Source organism: Mchenga conophoros, linkage group LG15, assembly GCF_057382185.1.
Source record: "Mchenga conophoros isolate Kocher_MC1m ecotype Shallow Benthic linkage group LG15, M_conophoros_male_GT1.1, whole genome shotgun sequence".
Classification (NCBI taxonomy): Eukaryota; Metazoa; Chordata; class Actinopteri; order Cichliformes; family Cichlidae; genus Mchenga; species Mchenga conophoros.
In genome coordinates this window covers 18531446-18550517 of record NC_140540.1, presented here as the reverse complement: position 1 = coordinate 18550517, position 19072 = coordinate 18531446, and the positions used below count along the sequence as shown (strand labels likewise).

The 19072-nt window shown below is 38.7% G+C and overlaps 1 protein-coding gene across 1 annotated transcript; it reads left to right on the top strand.

The window, feature by feature from the left end:
* rab10 (RAB10, member RAS oncogene family) lies at positions 1–19056 on the top strand. The gene is made up of 6 exons (XM_085247484.1): positions 1–730; positions 7455–7515; positions 10874–11012; positions 15914–16003; positions 17377–17478; positions 17950–19056. The coding sequence occupies exons 1-6, from the start codon at positions 604–606 to the stop codon at positions 18034–18036; spliced, it is 606 nt and encodes a 201-aa protein (XP_085103610.1). The 5' UTR covers positions 1–603; the 3' UTR covers positions 18037–19056.
* Positions 19057–19072: the final 16 nt, after the last annotated feature.

The following is a 19072-nucleotide window of genomic DNA, read 5'->3' as shown; positions in this document are numbered from 1 at the left end:
AAGGTCTAGGGTGTCGCCGCGGTGGCTCCCATTCGAAGGCGACGGCGGTCGTCTGTATTTCGGTCTAATCTCTACAGAAAAAAAAAAGTGAAATTACTTGGAACAGACAGCAGATTCGGCGCACTTTCATGTCTTGATTTTTCCCAGTTTCTTCTCGGTCGAGCTTGTCCCAGGGCTCTGGAATGACGGGGTGTGCCGAGAATCTGAATTAGCTCGCCGTTAGTTTGAAGAAAGAGTGAATCGGGGTAGAGTGCGAGAGAGGAGCCATTTTGTCCCGACTGTGTGGGAGAAAAGAAAGAGTGAAAAAGAGGTATCACACAGAAGGAGATTCTATTTTTGCTCTCATGCTGTAAGGGGGGGTACCACGGTCGGGTTTGGGAATCTAGAACTTCTAGGACGACTCTACAGACACATTATTTTGGGTGGTGTTTAGCCAACTAGCTTGCCAAAGCTAATCAACAAATCCACAGTTTGTTAACTGTTAACAGCCAAGAGGACAGTTGTTGGTCAGGTTGGCCAAGGAGCTGGCTTTAGACTTCACATAGGCGTACTCTAGGGTATCGTTTTTTGTATCTATCGGGGTGAACACAAACTGATTCTTCAATGGCGAAGAAGACGTACGACTTGCTGTTCAAGCTGCTTCTGATCGGCGACTCGGGCGTGGGGAAGACCTGTGTGCTGTTCCGCTTCTCTGACGACGCCTTCAACACAACCTTCATCTCCACCATAGGTAAGAAGATCACGGGCGTTGTAACAGGTGATTTCGTTGACCCTTCTGCATCCACCGGAGGTAGTGTGACAGCTGTGAGGCTCGCCTGCCTCTACCCTGCAGCTGGAGGTTGTATGCAGGACGGATTTGTTGGCGGCTAGTGTGGTATGAGCATGCAGCAGCTCTCTCTAGGGCCTGTACAGGTTAGCTGGAAAGCTAGTTGCGCAGCCTTTATGAGCTCTTACTAAACCATCACTTGCTCATAAACGATTGCGACGTTAATAACAAAACGCTATCATTATATCTTGGTTTGGTTTAACTGGGCAGCAACAATTATAGCCCGTTAAGTCTCCAAATTTGCTGTCAGTTTACTTGACCCAGCGGCTAAGAAGCTAGCAAGGCTAGTAGCACCACAGGGCCGTGCTGCACTAGAAAAATCGCCTGTGCATTTAAGTGACAGGTGTTTACTTCTCAGTATCAGCCTATATAGGTTTATTGCACAGTCCTTGTCAGGAATTACACGTTAAAGGCAACAACTGTATGAGTGTTTTGATTTGAAGCAACAAAAAATACTTGATTGTAAAAGCAAAATTTTACTTGATTATCACAAGTTGAAGGAGTGATTATTCACGGGTTCATGGTTTCATGGATATCAGAATCAGAAAGACTTTATTTATCCCCAAGGGGTAAATAAGATACAACAGAGCAGCATGACGTTGAAGATAAGGACAGGGTTCATGCTTCAGATTGTTGTCACCGCTAATAGTAATGGAGGTGAAGCTGTTTAAGCGACTTGGATATTCTAGCATTGGGAACTTGATTATATGATGTAAGAAATTAACTTTTTAGGTGAAAACTTTGACTATAGTGAATCTAATTGTATAAAAGCAGCTGAAAATTGCATTTTCTTTCTAAAATTAGAAGCGCTTATAGTTTGTATTCTAAGTACTTGAGTAAATATTGTATACTTATTTACTTTGCTCAAGTGCGCCAGTGAGAACCATTAAACAATTCATCATGATGGCATCATCATCCCCTCCCCATCCGTCCTATTCACGCATGCGCCAAACATCACGCTCACATGAGTCAAGTGTCAAACTATGTCAAGTCCCTGCATAACCCAAGTGAAGGCTCCATTTACTCCTCTTGCTTAAGATTAGTGATGAGTAATAATGTAATATAAAACGTGCTTTGCTTGACTGCAATGTGCTGGTGTTATGTGCTCGATTCATGGACTGAGCTTTCTTCTGAAGCCGTGCTCTTTGTCACTACATAGCCGAAAGCACACAACTGGAAAGGGAAAATGTATTCTCACTGGCATCCAGGCTAGATTAGATTTGTTCAGCTAGAGCACTGACCTGTCACTCTGTTGTAACTCTTCATGTCACATGTACTCTTTTATTGTTTTTGTCATTCCTTTAGTTTTGCTTTGACTTGCAGGGTGTTTGTTTTATTACACCCCATGTCGTTTCTCAGCATGCAGTCAATTAGATTTAGGCCTATGTGTTTTATTTGAGTCAAAGCCACCACATCAGATCTGTGTCACTTAAGGGAAGAAATGTGTAGAGTTAGTTGGAAGAAGGGGAAAATTGGTCCAGACTAACAGGTTCTTCAGCACGTAGAGATCGGTAGTGACCTTTGCTCCTTGCATACATGCTTTCCTGGCAAGATGGGTAGTAAGTCAGTACTTTTATGTTTTTAAATCAGCTACAGGTGCTTTATTTGCTTTGTTAAATATATTCTATATACTCTGTGTACTCTCCTCCATGTGAAGCAGCTGAGGATAATGTGTTAAAATGGTGCTGGAGGTATTCACACCGTAAACACAAGGGATTTTCCTCCAAATTAAAAATAAATGTGGTATCATCATCCAGACTAAAAATCAACAGGGTTGGAATGAAAGTACCGTTCAGTTTATTTATGTGGTGTTTCTTTTACTCAAGCATAAAATACATATTTGTTTATCAAATGGCCATAACTAAATGGGAATGTAAATACAGACTTGATGCTTTAACTGTGTGCAGATGTAGTCATCGCCCCTAAAGGTCCCTTTTGAGGCAGGAAACCCCGAAACATACCCAGTTTCTGTGTAGTCCATAAAAACAGAGTAGCGTTATCTGGCACAGCTTCACCTACTTCTAAGGTGCATGGATAAGAACAAAAAGTCAGAATGTGTTGTCACTCATGAAGGTCTAAGTTCACAAGCCAAAATGCATCAGTCAGATAATAAAGTAGTTCTGTATATTGCAAGTGTTGCTGGAGCTTTAACCTCTGTGTAGTTACGTGGGAACAAATTATGTTGGTTATGAAGGTATTTAAAGTATCAACGTGATCAGTCACAAGTGCTTGAAAAGAAAGTGTTGACAACACTCACTGTGGTCAGTTTAGTTTAGGAAGTGATCGTTTTAGAGTGTTCAGTTTGTTATGATCTGTCAACTTGAAACCTAAGAAGAAATACTTGGAAATCAAGGAACAGAAATGATCTCAAGTTGTTGTTTTTTTGCTGGCTCCTTTGTAGAGTGTCCTCTATAAAACTGCAGCATAATTCGTGCACTTGAAAGCTCCTGGCTCGTCTCTTGTCTTTGTTCTACATCTGTATTCAAAACAAAGCCGCGTGCAATGTGATAAGCTGTAAAAATTTTATGTAGAACATGTCATCTTTCTCCAGTCACGTAATCTGTACGTAGATTGGTGTATATGGTTATCAAAGCAAATCTGTAAAACTATACTTTTAAGATTATTTCAATCAGTACAGTTAATAATGTTCTAGCGAATCGTATAATTACAAGATACCAATAACTTGTATGTAAAGGTTGAATACATACTGGATACTGTAAAAAATACTGTATTTTTAAGCTTAGAAACCCAGACATTGTTAACAAGAAGTTGTTGGGTTTTTTGTTTTTAAAAAGTTGCAGGCAAAATGGGGGGAAAAAAGATAAATCAGTGCTAAGACAGTTAAAAGAAGACAATGGTAGATGGATACCTTTATTTTTAAATAAATAAATAAATACATACATAAATCTTGTCTTGTCTGCAGTGATACATCAAAACTGTGCAGTATAAATGTCTCTGGAATATATATCTATGTAGGCACATTTATACATATCTAATCCAACAAAGACTTGCAAATGTTTAAAGAGTAGGTGTGTAACCAAAACAATGGTTCAGTCTGTGCCTCGGGTTTTATAAGGAAGGTATGAACAACAAGGAAAGCACAATCACTTGAACAAAAATGAAACTGTATTATTCGATTTAGACTGTTATTTGCAATTCACTCGTCACCTGAACAATCGGTACTGCTTTCACCAGACTAGTATGCTTTATCAGTTTCACATGGATATCACAGTACAGAAAGCCACAATATTAAATTGTGGATGTTTGTATATGATTTCAGTCTCATTTTCAGAACTGTCATGCCTCTAGTCAAGAGGCTAGGTTTGAACATGAAAATGGGGTCCAATGAAACCACTAGCATGTGATAACCCTGCCACAACTGTGAGTGGTTTGAGGTTGTGGATGAGCTTATCAAGCAGAAATACTTTTTAGTATTCACTAGAAACTGTCAGTCTCTTGCTCAGGACCAGTGCCACTGTGGCAGACCTGACATGCTAGCTTTACCTGGTGGCTTATGCACCGCACCTAATTCTTGAAGAAGTTTTACACATTTCTTTTCCTTTTTTTCTCCTTGTACAATATCATCTATTCTCACTGTGCCACACATACTTTACCAGCCTGACCTGTGGTTGCCAGTAGTGCATTCTTCTGTTTTTGTTGTTTAAGTGGTTGGTGGGAGACAACTTTACATTAGATCCACAGCTTTTAACCTATCAGACAGTGGTCAAAAACTATTGAAGGATCTAGTCACCAGGATGTTACTCTCTAGTTTTGGACTTAGTGTTTTGAAGCTTTGTGTTAGTGTTTTGGCTGCCACCATGTTGTTCTTTTAGAACCAGGAGTTAATTAGTTTGATAGCTCAGTTACCTAACATATCAGCTAATGCCTAGCAAGCTTGGTTGGAAAGCTACATGTGTTAACTGTACCTGTGCAACATCTCATTAGCACAAAGAAACGGGCTAATTAAATACTAGAATTTGATTTCTCGCGATCTTTGAAAAATAGTGATGTTTATTTATTTATTTATTTATTTTTAAAACCGTATCACTACATTAAGCAACAGATAAAATGGCCTTTCATTTGAGATAATGCTTACAAGATATGCTTCTGTCATGAGGTTGACAGAAGCTTTCCCAGAGTAGCTTTATATATAACATCCCAGAGTAGCCATAAAATTTCTCTCGGTTACATTTAGGAAATCCTCCACAAAAGGGGGCCAGATTTACTAGTTAATAAACACCTAAACTAAAAAGCTGAAAGGCACAAAACTCCCAACGGCAGAAGCAGGACATGAAACAGGAATGTGTTCTTCCTGTGACACAGGACTCATACCATTGGAGACACAGATTCACAGCTGTTTCTCAAAATACCCCCACTGGGAAACCCCCCCCCCCCCCCCCCCCCCCCCCCCCGCTCTCATCCATCTCTTATTCCTGCTTCCAGCCCGTCTCTCAGCCCCTCTCCCTTACAGATTACACTTATTAAGTGAGTGAATATGCATAGTATCGACTGAAATCTTTTTCCATTTAATGAATTTTGCACGGAAACTGGCAGAAGCAGACAGTGGCTTTCATACTTGTGGAAGGAATGGTTCCTCTGGTATTAAGAAGAAAGCCGACTATAAACTGCTTGCATCCAGCTCAACATTCACATCTCATGGAAAGTGTCATTCTTTACGGGATAGGTACAACTGTTTTTCCACTGATTGGATAAATGATCCGTGATTGCACAATGCGCATAACTTGTTTCTTTCTCTTTTTTTTCCCTTCACAGAGTAAAAAGAGTGAACCTCTGCGTTTACTCTCCTCAATAGTAACACGTCATCCCTGTTGAGGCTGACTTCAAGAGCTTAACTTTTGTTGTGTAGAAAACTCTCCCTCTTTTACCAGCGTTAAATCCTAGCTTTTCTTTCTGTCCAACTGTATCTTTCTCTCCATGGGATGTGCATAATATTTTGTGACTCAGGCTTTGGCAGGCAGTTTCCTCATTATTCTATAAACTTGCCCCACCTAGAGCACAGCTGTTTCTTGGACTTTTTAACCAACCACAAGGTCTGACCAAGAGCAGAACTCGGTGTTTAGCAGGAAAACACCACTTGTTGGCTAAAAATGAAACTGATGAGTCACCTACCCTTCACATTTAAAGTATAAGAGGATAATAATCTAGTGTGTTTTACTTTCAAGTGGGAAGTTGATGGTTGAATTGCCTTCTTATGTTTTCTAGCTTTTTCAAAGAGAAAGAAGTTAGTGGTTTGAGTCAAAAAATCCCCTACTTTTATTTAGTTCATTATAGTTTTGAAATGCAGAAATCCTACATATGCCCAGGTGAGGGGTTTAACAGTTACTGTAATATCATGAGGCATTGGCTGTTTGTTGTAGCACAGATTTAAAAGGACATAAATAGGTTATACTAAGTGAAAGAAAAACATGAGGGAAGTTGGCCCCCTGTTTAATAAGTAACCCCTCTACCCTTAACTGTAGCTCTACACCCTTTTTTCCCAAATGATAAAATTCAAATTCCATTGAATGTGAAAAAGAAGCGTCAGTAACTTTCCACTGCTTGACAGTTATTTGTAAATCTTGAAAACATTGACATTGGAAAGATTGCACACTGCAGCACCACAAAACTTCTCCCCCGAGTTCAATCTCCAACCAAAAAGGAAAAAAACAACTTTAGGCTGAAACCTCAGATATTACAAAAACACTTAAAGCACTAGTTTAAAAAAAATCTTATTTGAGATCACCGAAGTTTTACAGTTGTGAGAGTAGTGCCTGAGAGCATGTGAGGGTCCTCCTGGGTTCAAGTGACGTAAATTTGATAATCAAAGCAAAAATATGGTTCAGTTTTCACTTAACTATGGACTTTGGTAGCAGTGCATTCATCTTATATTTTAGTTTTTAACGGTGAATGGCAAATATCCTGTAGGTGTTAGTAATAGTAGCCAAAAGGTGACAATTAAACAAACAAAACAGAAAATATAATGTTTTAAGATGAGAAACAGTACCAGTAAGTACAGTTATTCCACATATGGTTAAAGCAGTATGATGAGCCTGTGTTTGCTCACTTATCATAAATTTATAGAAATTTTTCTTTTTTTTTCTATTTCATAATGCAAAATGTAAAAAAACAACCCTGGTGACTGTCCTTCGAGGGGAAGCCCGAAACCTTTTTGGGGTGCACCAGAGTACAAGTTCAGTATTTACTGGCTCATATGGTCTAGTGCGCTTTAGTTGTAGTAGCTTTATTTTTCAACCTTGTTAGGATCAAATGCACTACAAGGTGCAACCTATATGTATGTTATATATATTAAAAAAATACTCACAGCTGTCTGAAAACAAGTATAATTTTGACCTCAGTGACCTGGTTTGTGTGCACCCGTTGTTGCCCAGCTGCTGATCCCAGCTGTCTGCTGAGAATGACACTGCAGAATCAGGAAGAGATAATGCTATTGTTTCTATGATGGCAACAGTTGTTGCTAAACCGCTGCCGTTGATTTATCTGTTTCTGACCTTCACTTTCTCTTTGTCACAGTGCTGGAGCCGTTCATCTCTCTTCTTATTCACGACAGCTTATGTTCTACAACTGATGGATATTGGTTAAGCTGACATGTTTGTTTTTTGTTTTGCAGGAATAGACTTCAAGATCAAAACTGTTGAATTACAAGGAAAGAAGATAAAACTACAGATCTGGTGAGTCAGTTATAGATGTGAGTTTTTGTTTGCATGCCAGTGTTGTGGAGATACGAAAAACACACCAAGCTTGTGAGAATCGTGTTTCAGCGTAGCCTCTTTTGTGAATCATTATGTCATAATGAAACATCTGTTTGACATACCTCCCTTAAGCACTGAAATATGCAGGAACAGGAAATGATCATCAGTCCATTAGGTCTGCTGTAGGGTTATCGTTGTCTGTACCAGATGAGTAATTATTTCTTCTTTCTTTTTTTTCCCACATGAGTAGCGCCCATTGAGTAAGGCCCAAATGCTCAAGGAATGCATAAATCTTCATATTTTGGAGCCTTTAATTGGTTAAGTTTGGCAAAAATTGATTAGATTTGAATTACAAATTGTCTCTAAGTATTACGGAGAGAAACAGGATGAATTAAAAGAAAAAATGCATTTGTACAGCAGATTGTCCATAGTATTTGGTCTAATTCTTATGAGTCTATAGGATGAAAGCATTTGGGATTGGTTAAAAAAACAAATACTGTTCTGTTAATTTTCCTGTGGAATCCTTTTTCTGACTTGGAAATAAAAAAAAAAAAAATCCCATAATTAGCTTAATTTGCAAATTGAAGTTGTTGGAGAATCAAGTTCAAGTAATGAAGATAAAAAATGATTAATGTAAGAGAAAGGCATTATTTGTGCTTTTGTAATGAACAGAGTTGCAACTAAAGGTTTTGGTAGTCCAGTTGAGGCAGTCTTTTTTTTTTAGGAATGACAGTTCAAGAAGAAATTAACTATAGCAACCAGAATAAAAAGATATGAGACATGAGCAGTTTGGTTTGAAGCTACAAGATGACAAAGAGCCTGTTATTTAAAGGTGACTGATAATGGTGAACGATATGGACATTTTTTTTAGTAACATTGAAAATAAATGAATCAGAGCTTTGTGATGCATAACCTGAAGTAGAAAACATGATAACTACAAAGGTACAAATACATTGTAGCACAATACAAGAAGACAGTTTCAGGTCAATACAGAACCTGTAACGGATATTGCGCTTCTCTGAATACAGTCCGTTCATTCAAAGATAATCTTTTCATGTTATCTCAGAGACGGACACCTGCACAGCCACACCCACTGTTACTCTAGAAAACAAGCACAATGGACAAAAACGTTATTTTGAGTAACTTGTCAGCTTAGGTTCTTGGGATCTTGCAATTGGGAAGTTGGGATCTACTGTCTGGAAATGTAAGTTAAACAGCTGAAATATTAAAAACAAACTATAATAAAAAAACTCAAATTATTGAGGTAGTACAGAGAAATTTGATTTGCCACTGGAAGGTGAAACTCTAATTGAATAAAACCATAAATGCAGTACTGAATAGGGGACAAACAATAGTGGGCAAATATTTAATAAAGAAGCTGATTACTGTCAAATTAATGATCGTACTTCGTATTCTTAAACTCAGTGGTTGAAGACATTACTTTATTCGTTGTCAGGATATGTTTTCATTTCTTGAGCAAAGCTTTTGCCCAAAGAAAGGACAAAGAAAGGACGATAGACGGACAATTGAAGAGTAAAAATATGTCTTTCATTATTAAAATGCATCATTTTACTTTTTGGTATTTGTTTGTTAATAAGTGGATAGCGATGAGTGAGTATGAAGTCATGAAAGATATCTTGCAAGACTTTAATAACTTGCACATGCATAAAATTTGTGTCAGATCATGTGCATTTCAGGCTCAGATCAGATTTTCCCTTCATCCTGTCCAAGCACATTGTGTCTTGATTAACACTCGTATCTAGTTAAACACCCTCTTTAAGTGTAGCTCTGATTTGCTTTGGTGCCTGGTGCTCCTGGGCTTCCTCTCTTTCCCTTGTCAGCGGTGATAGATGGATGTTGGCAGAGTTTCCACAGAAAGCAAGAAGTGACTGCTGAGGCTGATGCTAGTGCAGACATGCGAGGAAACCTGCAGTGGATTTAAATGTATTTGTACCTGGGTCAACCCGCCTGCTACGGCTTTGCCGTTTGTTTTTCTTCCAAGAAGTGTTAAAATTAAATAACATTGTTCCTGTAGGCCTTAAAGCAGTATCTTTTTTTTTTCTTCTTCTTTTTCTTTTTGTCTCTGCGTCGAGTTTGAAGTGTGCATTAACTAAATATTTTATCATCGAAGTCAGCCTCTGTTGGTGACCAAAAGAATAGCCTCACATAAGCAGGTTCACATGTCTGGCACGCCTTCTACTGAACTGTAACTGGGACAAATAATGAAGTTTTTACGGTTAAGAAGACTGACATAAATAAGTGGCACGAATTCATTTTTAATGCTACATAATAAAGTGCTAATTATCTTTAATCACTCTATATGTGGGGCTTTCTTCAAATCGTATTCAACTAAATGTTTAAATACTCACTTGTTTTGATTGTTTGACTTTGCTGCGTTTGAGCTGAGCAGCACACATACATTAAAATATTCCTTTAGCTTAAAACAGTGAAATTTATATTACTGGCTGATGTGGAAAAACTTTTTATGTTGATGAAACACAGCTGTTGCAGATGGTTTGCTAGATGAGAGGCTGCTTCTTCATCACACTTTCTTGGTTTAAATTGCTGTCATGTTTTTAATCTAGTCTAGCTCATAATCCAGTAACCTCAATGGTTTGGATCGTACTGTTTCAGTTTTGCATTTAGGACCTTTATATTTGTATGGCAGCAATGAGGTATTCAACATTTTAGATAGCTGCTGTTCTAAATTGTAGGCATATCTACAAACTTTATGGCTGATTATTTTAACTTAATCACTAAGAATCTTCTCACAGACACATACATAGAGAGTCTGGTCTCAATGCTTCCCACAACAGACTGACTGATGTCACTGCAAAAATCATAATTACTGTTTTGGTCAAAATTGACATAACAATGAATTAACTTTTCAAATGTTATACAACCTTTTTTTTTTTTTTTTTTTTTCATCAAAAAAATGTTTGGACCTTCCCTCTGGAACTGTATTGTTGGTGAATTTTAGCCCCACATTATACATGAGTGCTTACAAGCCCTTAGGGTTCAGCTTCTCTTAACTAACAAATGTCTTGGTTGTCTTTAATCTTATTTGGAGGGATTTTCTTAAATCAGCTTCCTCAGTCTAACAGCAACTCAAAGAAAGAGTCTTCGCTGAGTTTGGACTCTTCAGAGTTATTTGCTTATTTACTCTTCTGTTTTGAACAAAGCATTTGTAGCTGATAAATGTGTGAAATCTCAGCGTATTATGAAGAAATTTAAGCAATTCTTTGGTCAAATTTTATTTGTGAAGCACCTTTCATGCAGGTCACTGCAGTTCAAACCCAAGAAAACACATGCAAATAAAAACATGTTCTCTGTGCAGGGACACAGCAGGGCAGGAACGGTTCCACACCATCACCACCTCCTACTACAGAGGAGCCATGGGCATCATGCTGGTCTATGACATCACCAACGCCAAGAGCTTCGAAAACATCAGCAAATGGCTGCGCAACATTGATGAGGTGAGGCAAATAAACACCAACACAAAGTATCCAAACTCTGTATCATTTTTATTTTTATGGAATGAATCGTTGACACTGATTTTGCATTTATTTCTTTATGTCTTTGGAACAAAAACATGGCGATAAACACTTCACGGGAATGCGGCCAACATGACTAACGGGCTAGTTAAACTGTGTGCAGCGAGCTGTGGAACAGGAGTGTGTGACTAAAATGAATCAGATGAGCCAGTTGTCTGTATGCATCTGTCTCACTGCAGAAGTAGTTGTACAGTTTTACCAAGCAGTACCACAAACAGTCTTGACACAACAAGGGCGGGTTTACTTGTTTCAGCCTGTTTTTAACATTATAAAAGCTGAGTAACAGTGAACACATTCAAGGTGAGACAGCTGTAACGTCTTGTTAAGACCACTGGCTGAATAAAAGATGGCTGTATCTGCTGTGAAACCCCGAGCTGATCATTGCCAATGCCATCTTGGTGTTTTGAAACCTGACATGCTGTTACTGAGGTCACAGAGAAGAGGAGCTGAGGGCTATTTTTCCTATAAACTTCTATGTAACCTGAAGTGCTGTTGGAACCACAGGAGTTTCCACCTGCTGGTTATTGAAAAGCGTGCAGGTTTCAGCAGTCTGATTTTTCAGATCTTGATGTTGTGTCCGTCTTTTATGCCGTGTATGGTTAACGGTCTGATTATGGCCTGACTCAGATGACGTTGGGTGTTGCTTTGTGCTGGGAAAAAAAACTGGAATCGGGTGCTTGTTTTGTCATCTAGTGGTTTTTGTGGCGATCACAAGCTTATGCCTCATTCCCAGTGACCTTCTCACATGTTGTGATGTAGAGCAGGGCGATATGACCAAAAATATTTATCACGATATACATTTGAAAATCTGCAATAACGATATAATTGACACTAGACAAAATACTTTGCAACTCCTGAACTTTATTAGTGCAAAAAAAAAAAATCAATGTATTTTCACTTAAACAAGCAGCTTTTTAAAGTGCATTAAAGTTATATAAAAAATTAACAGTGCAAATGCAAATTCCTTGCTGACAGTTTAACCAAAAGGCATTTCCAGTGGAAACTGGCTGACATATCCTCAGCATAACAATGTATAATATACACAAAACTTAAAAAGAGGTTATACACACACAACTAGAGATGGCACGATACCACTTTTTTATGTCCGATACCGATATCATAAATTTGGATATCTGCCGATACCGATATGAATCCGATATAGTGTTTTTTAATCAACAGAACTGTTTTTTAAATATCTTGCTGCATTTTGTATAAGTTCATACTCAAGTTTAAAACAACAACTACACTAAAGCTATTCTGTTATACCTGTATGCAAAAAAAAAAAAAAAATTTCATAGTTCAGCAATACTGATCAATCTAATAAACTTAAACCTACACCATCCTCCCTATTCTGGTATTTTAAAGAGTACTTAGCATAAATATTAAGCAACCTAACTAATAGGGTTCCAACTCCCAGCAACAACAAAAATAAATAAATAAAAAATAGGGAACCACCCCTCACGCTCCACCTCATGATGCTTAATCGACGTAATCAACCTTAATTTGATGCAGTGTGAAAAAAAATGCACAGAAATCAATTATTTTTCAAGAAATATTAAATAGATTCAACATCTTTCTTCAACAAAATTGCAGACTGCACAGATGGTACCTTCCCAAAGGGAAAAGTACTATAGCTTACTAGGGTATATATATTAGACTTAATAGTCACTATATACAGTAATGGACTTCTATACATTTTACATCAAATTAAAACTTTGGGTGTCAGATAATTATTTATTAAAAGCTAGACATTTTAAATGAGAATAAGAAAGAAAAGTATGTCTTTGAGCCCCCTTTTCCCTGTTAATGCCCTATCGGCCCCCCTGGCTAAACTTTGCTAGATCCGCCCCTGCACAGTTACCAGCGTCAGCTACGTAGAAAAAGATCCTCGAGTAGAAAGTAATATTAAATACATTCTAACAACAGCTGATCAAGCTTAAACGTGCTGCTGTTGTTCAGCCGCTGGTTTCCTCTTTCTGGTGCAAAGTGGGCCAAAAGCAAACTAGAGACACGGACTCGCGACAGAAAAGCCGATCAGCTGATCGTTAAGCAGTTTCATGATTGAAGTAGCAGCAGGAGAGGCAGTCGCTTGTTAAGCTTAACGCAGGAATGCTTTACAAACATTCAGAGATGGACTTACACACTTGCTTTACTTCTCTCGGGATAACTTTGTCGGAGATGAAATGCCGGGTTGCTAGCGAAGCTCCAAATGCTATCCAGACCACCGACAGGTCCCGCATGCCACAGCCGCTCTATCACGTGATGCATACTGCTCCGACGTGCTAACGTTCTGAGGTGAGTTACGGCGTGTTGCAAGTTTTGTGAGGTGCTTTCGTGATATTTAATGGATCGGATTACATTTTTTTATTTTTCTCCGATATCCGATCCAGTAATTTAGGTCAGTATCGGACCGATACCGATACGTAATATCGGATCGGTCCATCTCTACACACAACACGGTAATATTATGTTGAAGCACAGTACGTATCACTCCGCGAGCCTCCTGCCTACGATAGCTGTAATGCTCCGACAATCCATCAAGCGGTGCGGGTTCGTAGCTTAGCAAAGTCGTACTGAAACATTTGACAGATTTTCGAGCGCCGTGTACGACATAAAATCGTTTCGAGGTCAGTAAACACAACCAGAATTCATACATAAGGCACACGGGATTATAAGGGGCACTGTCGATTTTCAGAAAAATCAAAGGATTGATTTTAAGTGTGCCGTATTTTCCAAAAAACACGGTACTAACGCCGGCCCGCTAGCATGCTCTACCAGAAATAGTGCTTTGTTGTGTATCTGACGGACGAAAGCTAAACCAGTTCCACACCACTGAAGTTGCAGTATTTTTACAAACCAATTCTGGTTCATCCGTTTCATTCAACGATCCAGTTTCGCTCTTCTCATTCTGCGTCGCCGCCATGTGCTTATGTAAACATAGGCACTGCGCATGCGCGTTTTACCCATATTCTATCGCGATATTTCATTTTCCTATCGTTGCCCAACATTATACCGGTATTACCGTGAACGGTATGATATAGCCCAGCCCTATTGTGCTGTCTTTTTTTTTTTTTTTTTTTTTTTTTTTTTTTTTTAAGGAAATGGCCACAAGTAGCATAATGGATGGACTTTTGTTAACTACTAATGAAAAAGGAGGCCCTTTGCCTTAATCATTTACAGAGCAGTTGTGCTGAGGATTATCATGGCCTGAAGAGGTGAGGATTATGGGAAGGTGGAGGGAGACTGTAACCTAAACTGTGCAAAAGCTTACAAAAAGAACAGTTTTTTTAGAATCGGAGTACTGTGAAAATGTTGTTCGTATTTAATTTTTTTTAAGTATCACATTTTGAGCCAAGACAAAGCCTGATCAGGTGCATCCAACTTTAATCTAGCCCCTTCAAGATCTTTCACAGTGGTGTTAAAATATTAGAATTTATTTTGTTTAAATTTCGCTTGTTTATTATTGAATCTGCAGTGCTGTGTTTTGTCAGTATAAACAGCATTCTTCTTGGGTCAGAAAAAGGACTTTGTTTGTGCATCTGTGTTTTATCAGAATAGATGAAGCCACAAGGATGAGACCTAATGTACACTGATCAGCCACAACATTAAAACCACTGATGTATGAATGGAGTTCAATATTCTGCTTGGATGTGGTTGTAACTTTGACACAATCCAAGCCAACTAAACATGGCTGTGGTTCTAAAGACATGCCCCCACAAGCCTCCCACAAGCACTTGCAGTGCAAGACCCCTTCAGAAACCACTCAAGGAACACAAGACAGTGCCACAGGTGATGATCCAGCCTACAAAGGCCAAAGATCCTAGTCTCATCTGTAGGGTGACACCTGATTGAGCCTGATCTACAGAGGTCCTACTGGCAAACCCAGAAGAACTAAAGGATGCCAGTCCAAGATCAACGGTGTCCGCACCTTCCCACATCCTAACTATTTTTCTAGCAGAGAGACTAACCAGTATTATGCAACTGGTTTTAATGCTGTGGCTGCTTAGTATTTGAAATGTCAGTTTAGTTGGAGACAGATGTCAGACTGTTGCAAAGTTCTGTGACTATAAGCCAAACTGCAACATATGGCAACTTTGTCTTCTCTGTGTGCCTCCGCCCTTTCATTTTTTTTTTTAGTGTCTCTTCCGCTGTTTTTAGTATTGAATACATCTTGTGTCTCACATGATCTCGCTAGTAATTATTGCATTACACGAGTAATCCTGAGGATTCATTCCAGATCAGATTAGACCTGAGAAGTTAATATGACTGTTTGGATATTGGATGTCTCGTGTTAGCTGTCTGCATTATTTTCTGGTGCAATAACACACTGTAGGTGTTTGAATTTAAGCCAGGTGGATTAGATGAGACTGTGTCTCGTATCATTTTTCTCACCCTTACCTTTAGAACCTTCAATTTGGTCAGAGGAAGGAAACGTGATGCATTTGCCTGTAGTAGCTCTGCCTTTCTAATCCTGCATCTCTGTCTATAGAAGTTCATACACTCCTAATAATATCTCAAACTTCAAAAGTGTTATTAGAGACCACTTGTGTTTTACTTTTTTCTCTGAGTATGAACTGGACATGTGTCCTTTTGCAATAATGAAATGCCCCTTATTCTGGAAAATAACTCATTTGTCCACTCGCTCTACCTACTAGTGGTAATTAGACAGCACTAGAAATTGGTTCTTTTAGAAAAGGGCCTGAATCATGGGCTCGATTGGCCAGCTTGGATTATCTAAGCAATAAATCCTTTAAAAAGCTTAATGTAGATGAAGTTTGGCAAATGTGATCTAATAATCTCCTCATTTGTTTTATTTTTTTCAGCATGCAAATGAGGACGTTGAGCGAATGCTGCTAGGCAACAAGTGTGACATGGATGACAAGAGGGTCGTACCAAAAGCCAAGGGAGAGCAGGTGAGGTGGTGCGGTCCTGTGCAGCTGTGAAGGGCCATTCGTCAATGAGGTCCTGCAAGGCTGCAGCAACGATTGGTTGATTTGTTGCTGCAGCCTTGCACTTTGAGTTTGCAGCCACTCATAAAGTCTTCTGTAGTTAATTGTGGCTCATTTGTGCCCATCTGACATTTCCATGAGGTTACTTTCTGCTGAAGTTAATAGGAGTTAAATGCCGTGCTAGAACAGGTGATAGTAGCTTTGTTTGTGTATTTACAGCTCAAACGTTCCACTACAATCTGTACCTCTCTACAGAGCTGCTGTTTGTCTTTCTGCACAAACTGAACTTGTTACCATTGTTTAGCATTTTTAGTAATAATAACTAACAGTGGAGAGATGAACTAAAAGGAAAGAAATGAGATGCTTTATTTTCTCATGAACTGTAGTTAAGGTTCCCTTGTGGAAAGACAAAGAAACAATAACCTAGTTTTCTCAGTTTCTTTCGCAGTTCAAATGCCAAAGATTGAATTATTTGTACTAAGTAGGTAAGCAAGCCATTTAAACTATTGTGAAATTTCATTTAGCTTCCAAACATGAGACTAAAACTGTAGGTAAAAAAAAATAGTGTTCAGTTGCATTCATTCTTTAAACAGAAAATTGTTGTTGAATATGAAAAAAACCCTCAATAACCTGATATTCTTAGTATAACAGCTTGGTATCTACACTCATTTTAACTGCCCGTATGCCATCACTTCACAATTTTAATGCGGGAAATCAATAAAATTGTAACTTTTTTCCAATAGAAAATAAATCTGTCCATGTGACTGTGTCTTATGTGTCCATAGTTCTTAACTTACTTTCTGACAGATACCACCTGTATCATGTAAAAGTCTGAAATTTATAATAGCCACAATTAAACACTTTTAGACAGTAAAAATAAATTAATACAATCAAACTGTAACAAAATTGATCTAAAAGGAAAAATAAAATAAAAACTATAGCAGCTCAGGGGACACACACGCTCAGAGTTAAACCCCTATTTTGCATTTGTGAGCAGTACTTGGATGTCTGTCAGTTTGGCAGTTGGATATCGAGTTGATTTAGAGTTTAGTTTCTGGATTTAATGTTCAGAGTTCAGCCCAAGTTCATCCTTAACAGAGCTCTAATAAGCCAGAACGAGTGGAAACACCTGTGTGAAACTGCAGGGCCTTTAACAGATTTGGTTTAAAGTACCAAAGCAAACTGGTAGTGACAATATCAGCGCACAAACACACACAGTTCCACTCAGGCAGGTGTGTGCGATACTTGATCTCTGTTCTCCTCAGGAGATCAGCAGCTTTATTTTTGGACTGGACCACATGCACAGTTTCTGACTGGGTTTGTTTTCCTCCCCACAGATTGCGAGGGAGCACGGCATTAGGTTTTTTGAGACGAGCGCTAAGGCCAACATCAACATCGAGAAAGCTTTCCTCACGTTAGCAGAAGACATCCTCAGAAAGGTGTGTGCTCAATGTCTCACGTGGAACATGTGTTCAGTAATTTATTTATTTATTTTTTCCACTAAGGTGTCACCCAGTTATGAAACCTGATGGCAACCATTCATAGCTGTCATTCTCACCCTTTCTTTATTCATACTGAAGCTAAAAAACCGGCATCATGGGAAATATTCCAGTATTTCATTAAATTAATGTTTCAAAGACGGTTTTGGCTTTTATCCCCCTTGAATTACAGGCTGATCCTGATATGTCTGAGTATTTGTTTGATTTTTGGAAACTGGGGAAGCATCTGAACTAGGAAATGGTTAATGATGCCAGCCTTAGTAGGGAGCGATTGTGGACATAAACCAGAGTGGTTGCTTCACATTTTTCCTGGTGCATATTTAATAAGGTGTGTGTGTGTGTGTGTGTGTGTGTGTGTGTGTGTGTGTGTGTGTGTGTGTGTGTGTGTGTGTGTGTGTGTCTCTTTGACAGACGCCTGTAAAAGAGCCCAACAGTGAAAACGTCGACATCAGCAACGGAGGAGGAGTCACAGGCTGGAAGAGCAAGTGCTGCAGTTGAACAACTCCTGTTTCAGTCACACTAACGCACACAAACACACTCAGACACACACAATCTCTCTCTCTCTCTCTCTCTCTCTCTCTCTCTCTCTCTCTCTCTCACACTGCTAACTCTAACTCGCCCTCTAACCTGTCTCATGAGTTTTCTTGCACACTGACACTCTGTCTCTTTATCAGAATAAAAACAATAAACCACTTCATATGTCTAATCCCCTCGTTCCCACTTCTCCACCCAACTATGTTCCTCCACTCTGCATCTAATGATCATTTTTATTTCTGATAAAAAGAGAAATCCAGTCACATTTCTTGTCATTTGTTTTAAAGTTTAAGTAAAAAAAAAAAAAAAGGAAAAAAATGTGTGGAAAAGACAAGCTCATATTTTTAATATTTCCTTTGCACAGGCTCACCTGGTTGGACACCCTCACACCCCTCCCCCTTTAACCCCACCCACCCACAGCACTCACCTTCAGTCTGAGGAAATCAAAGTTAAAACGAGATTAAATAGGATTAACATTTTGTACATTTAGTGCGGTTTCTGTTGTCTAACCATATTTGGTCAATTTGTTACCAAGTGACAGAGGCGTGGCTAGCTCCTTTTGTATGTGGGGGTTTATTTTGTCCTGTGCCTTATATGGAAGACAGGGGCGGGGCTGTGTGGTGGGCGGAGCCACATTCATTTAATGAAATTACAGTTTAATGTGTCGGTTCAGGCTCTCTTCATGAAGACACTGAACTGAAGCTGAAGCGTTTGAATTTCTCCTCCAGCCAAAAGAACGGCATTATACAGTATGTCCTGTTTGTTGATATTTTATTTTATCTGTATGATTTATTTCACTTTTTATTTCTTTTTTTGTTTTGTTTTGTTTTTCTTCCTGCATGCAGATTTCTTTGGGTTGGAAACGTTTCTGTAACATTGTGTAACTTTTGCCACTGGGTAACTGTGGGCGGGAGGTACAGAAATTTTCTTTGGAAATTCAAACAATTTTGCAGATCCATTAAAAAATAAGCTTGTTTAAGTTAACTTGTTTGTCCTCAAT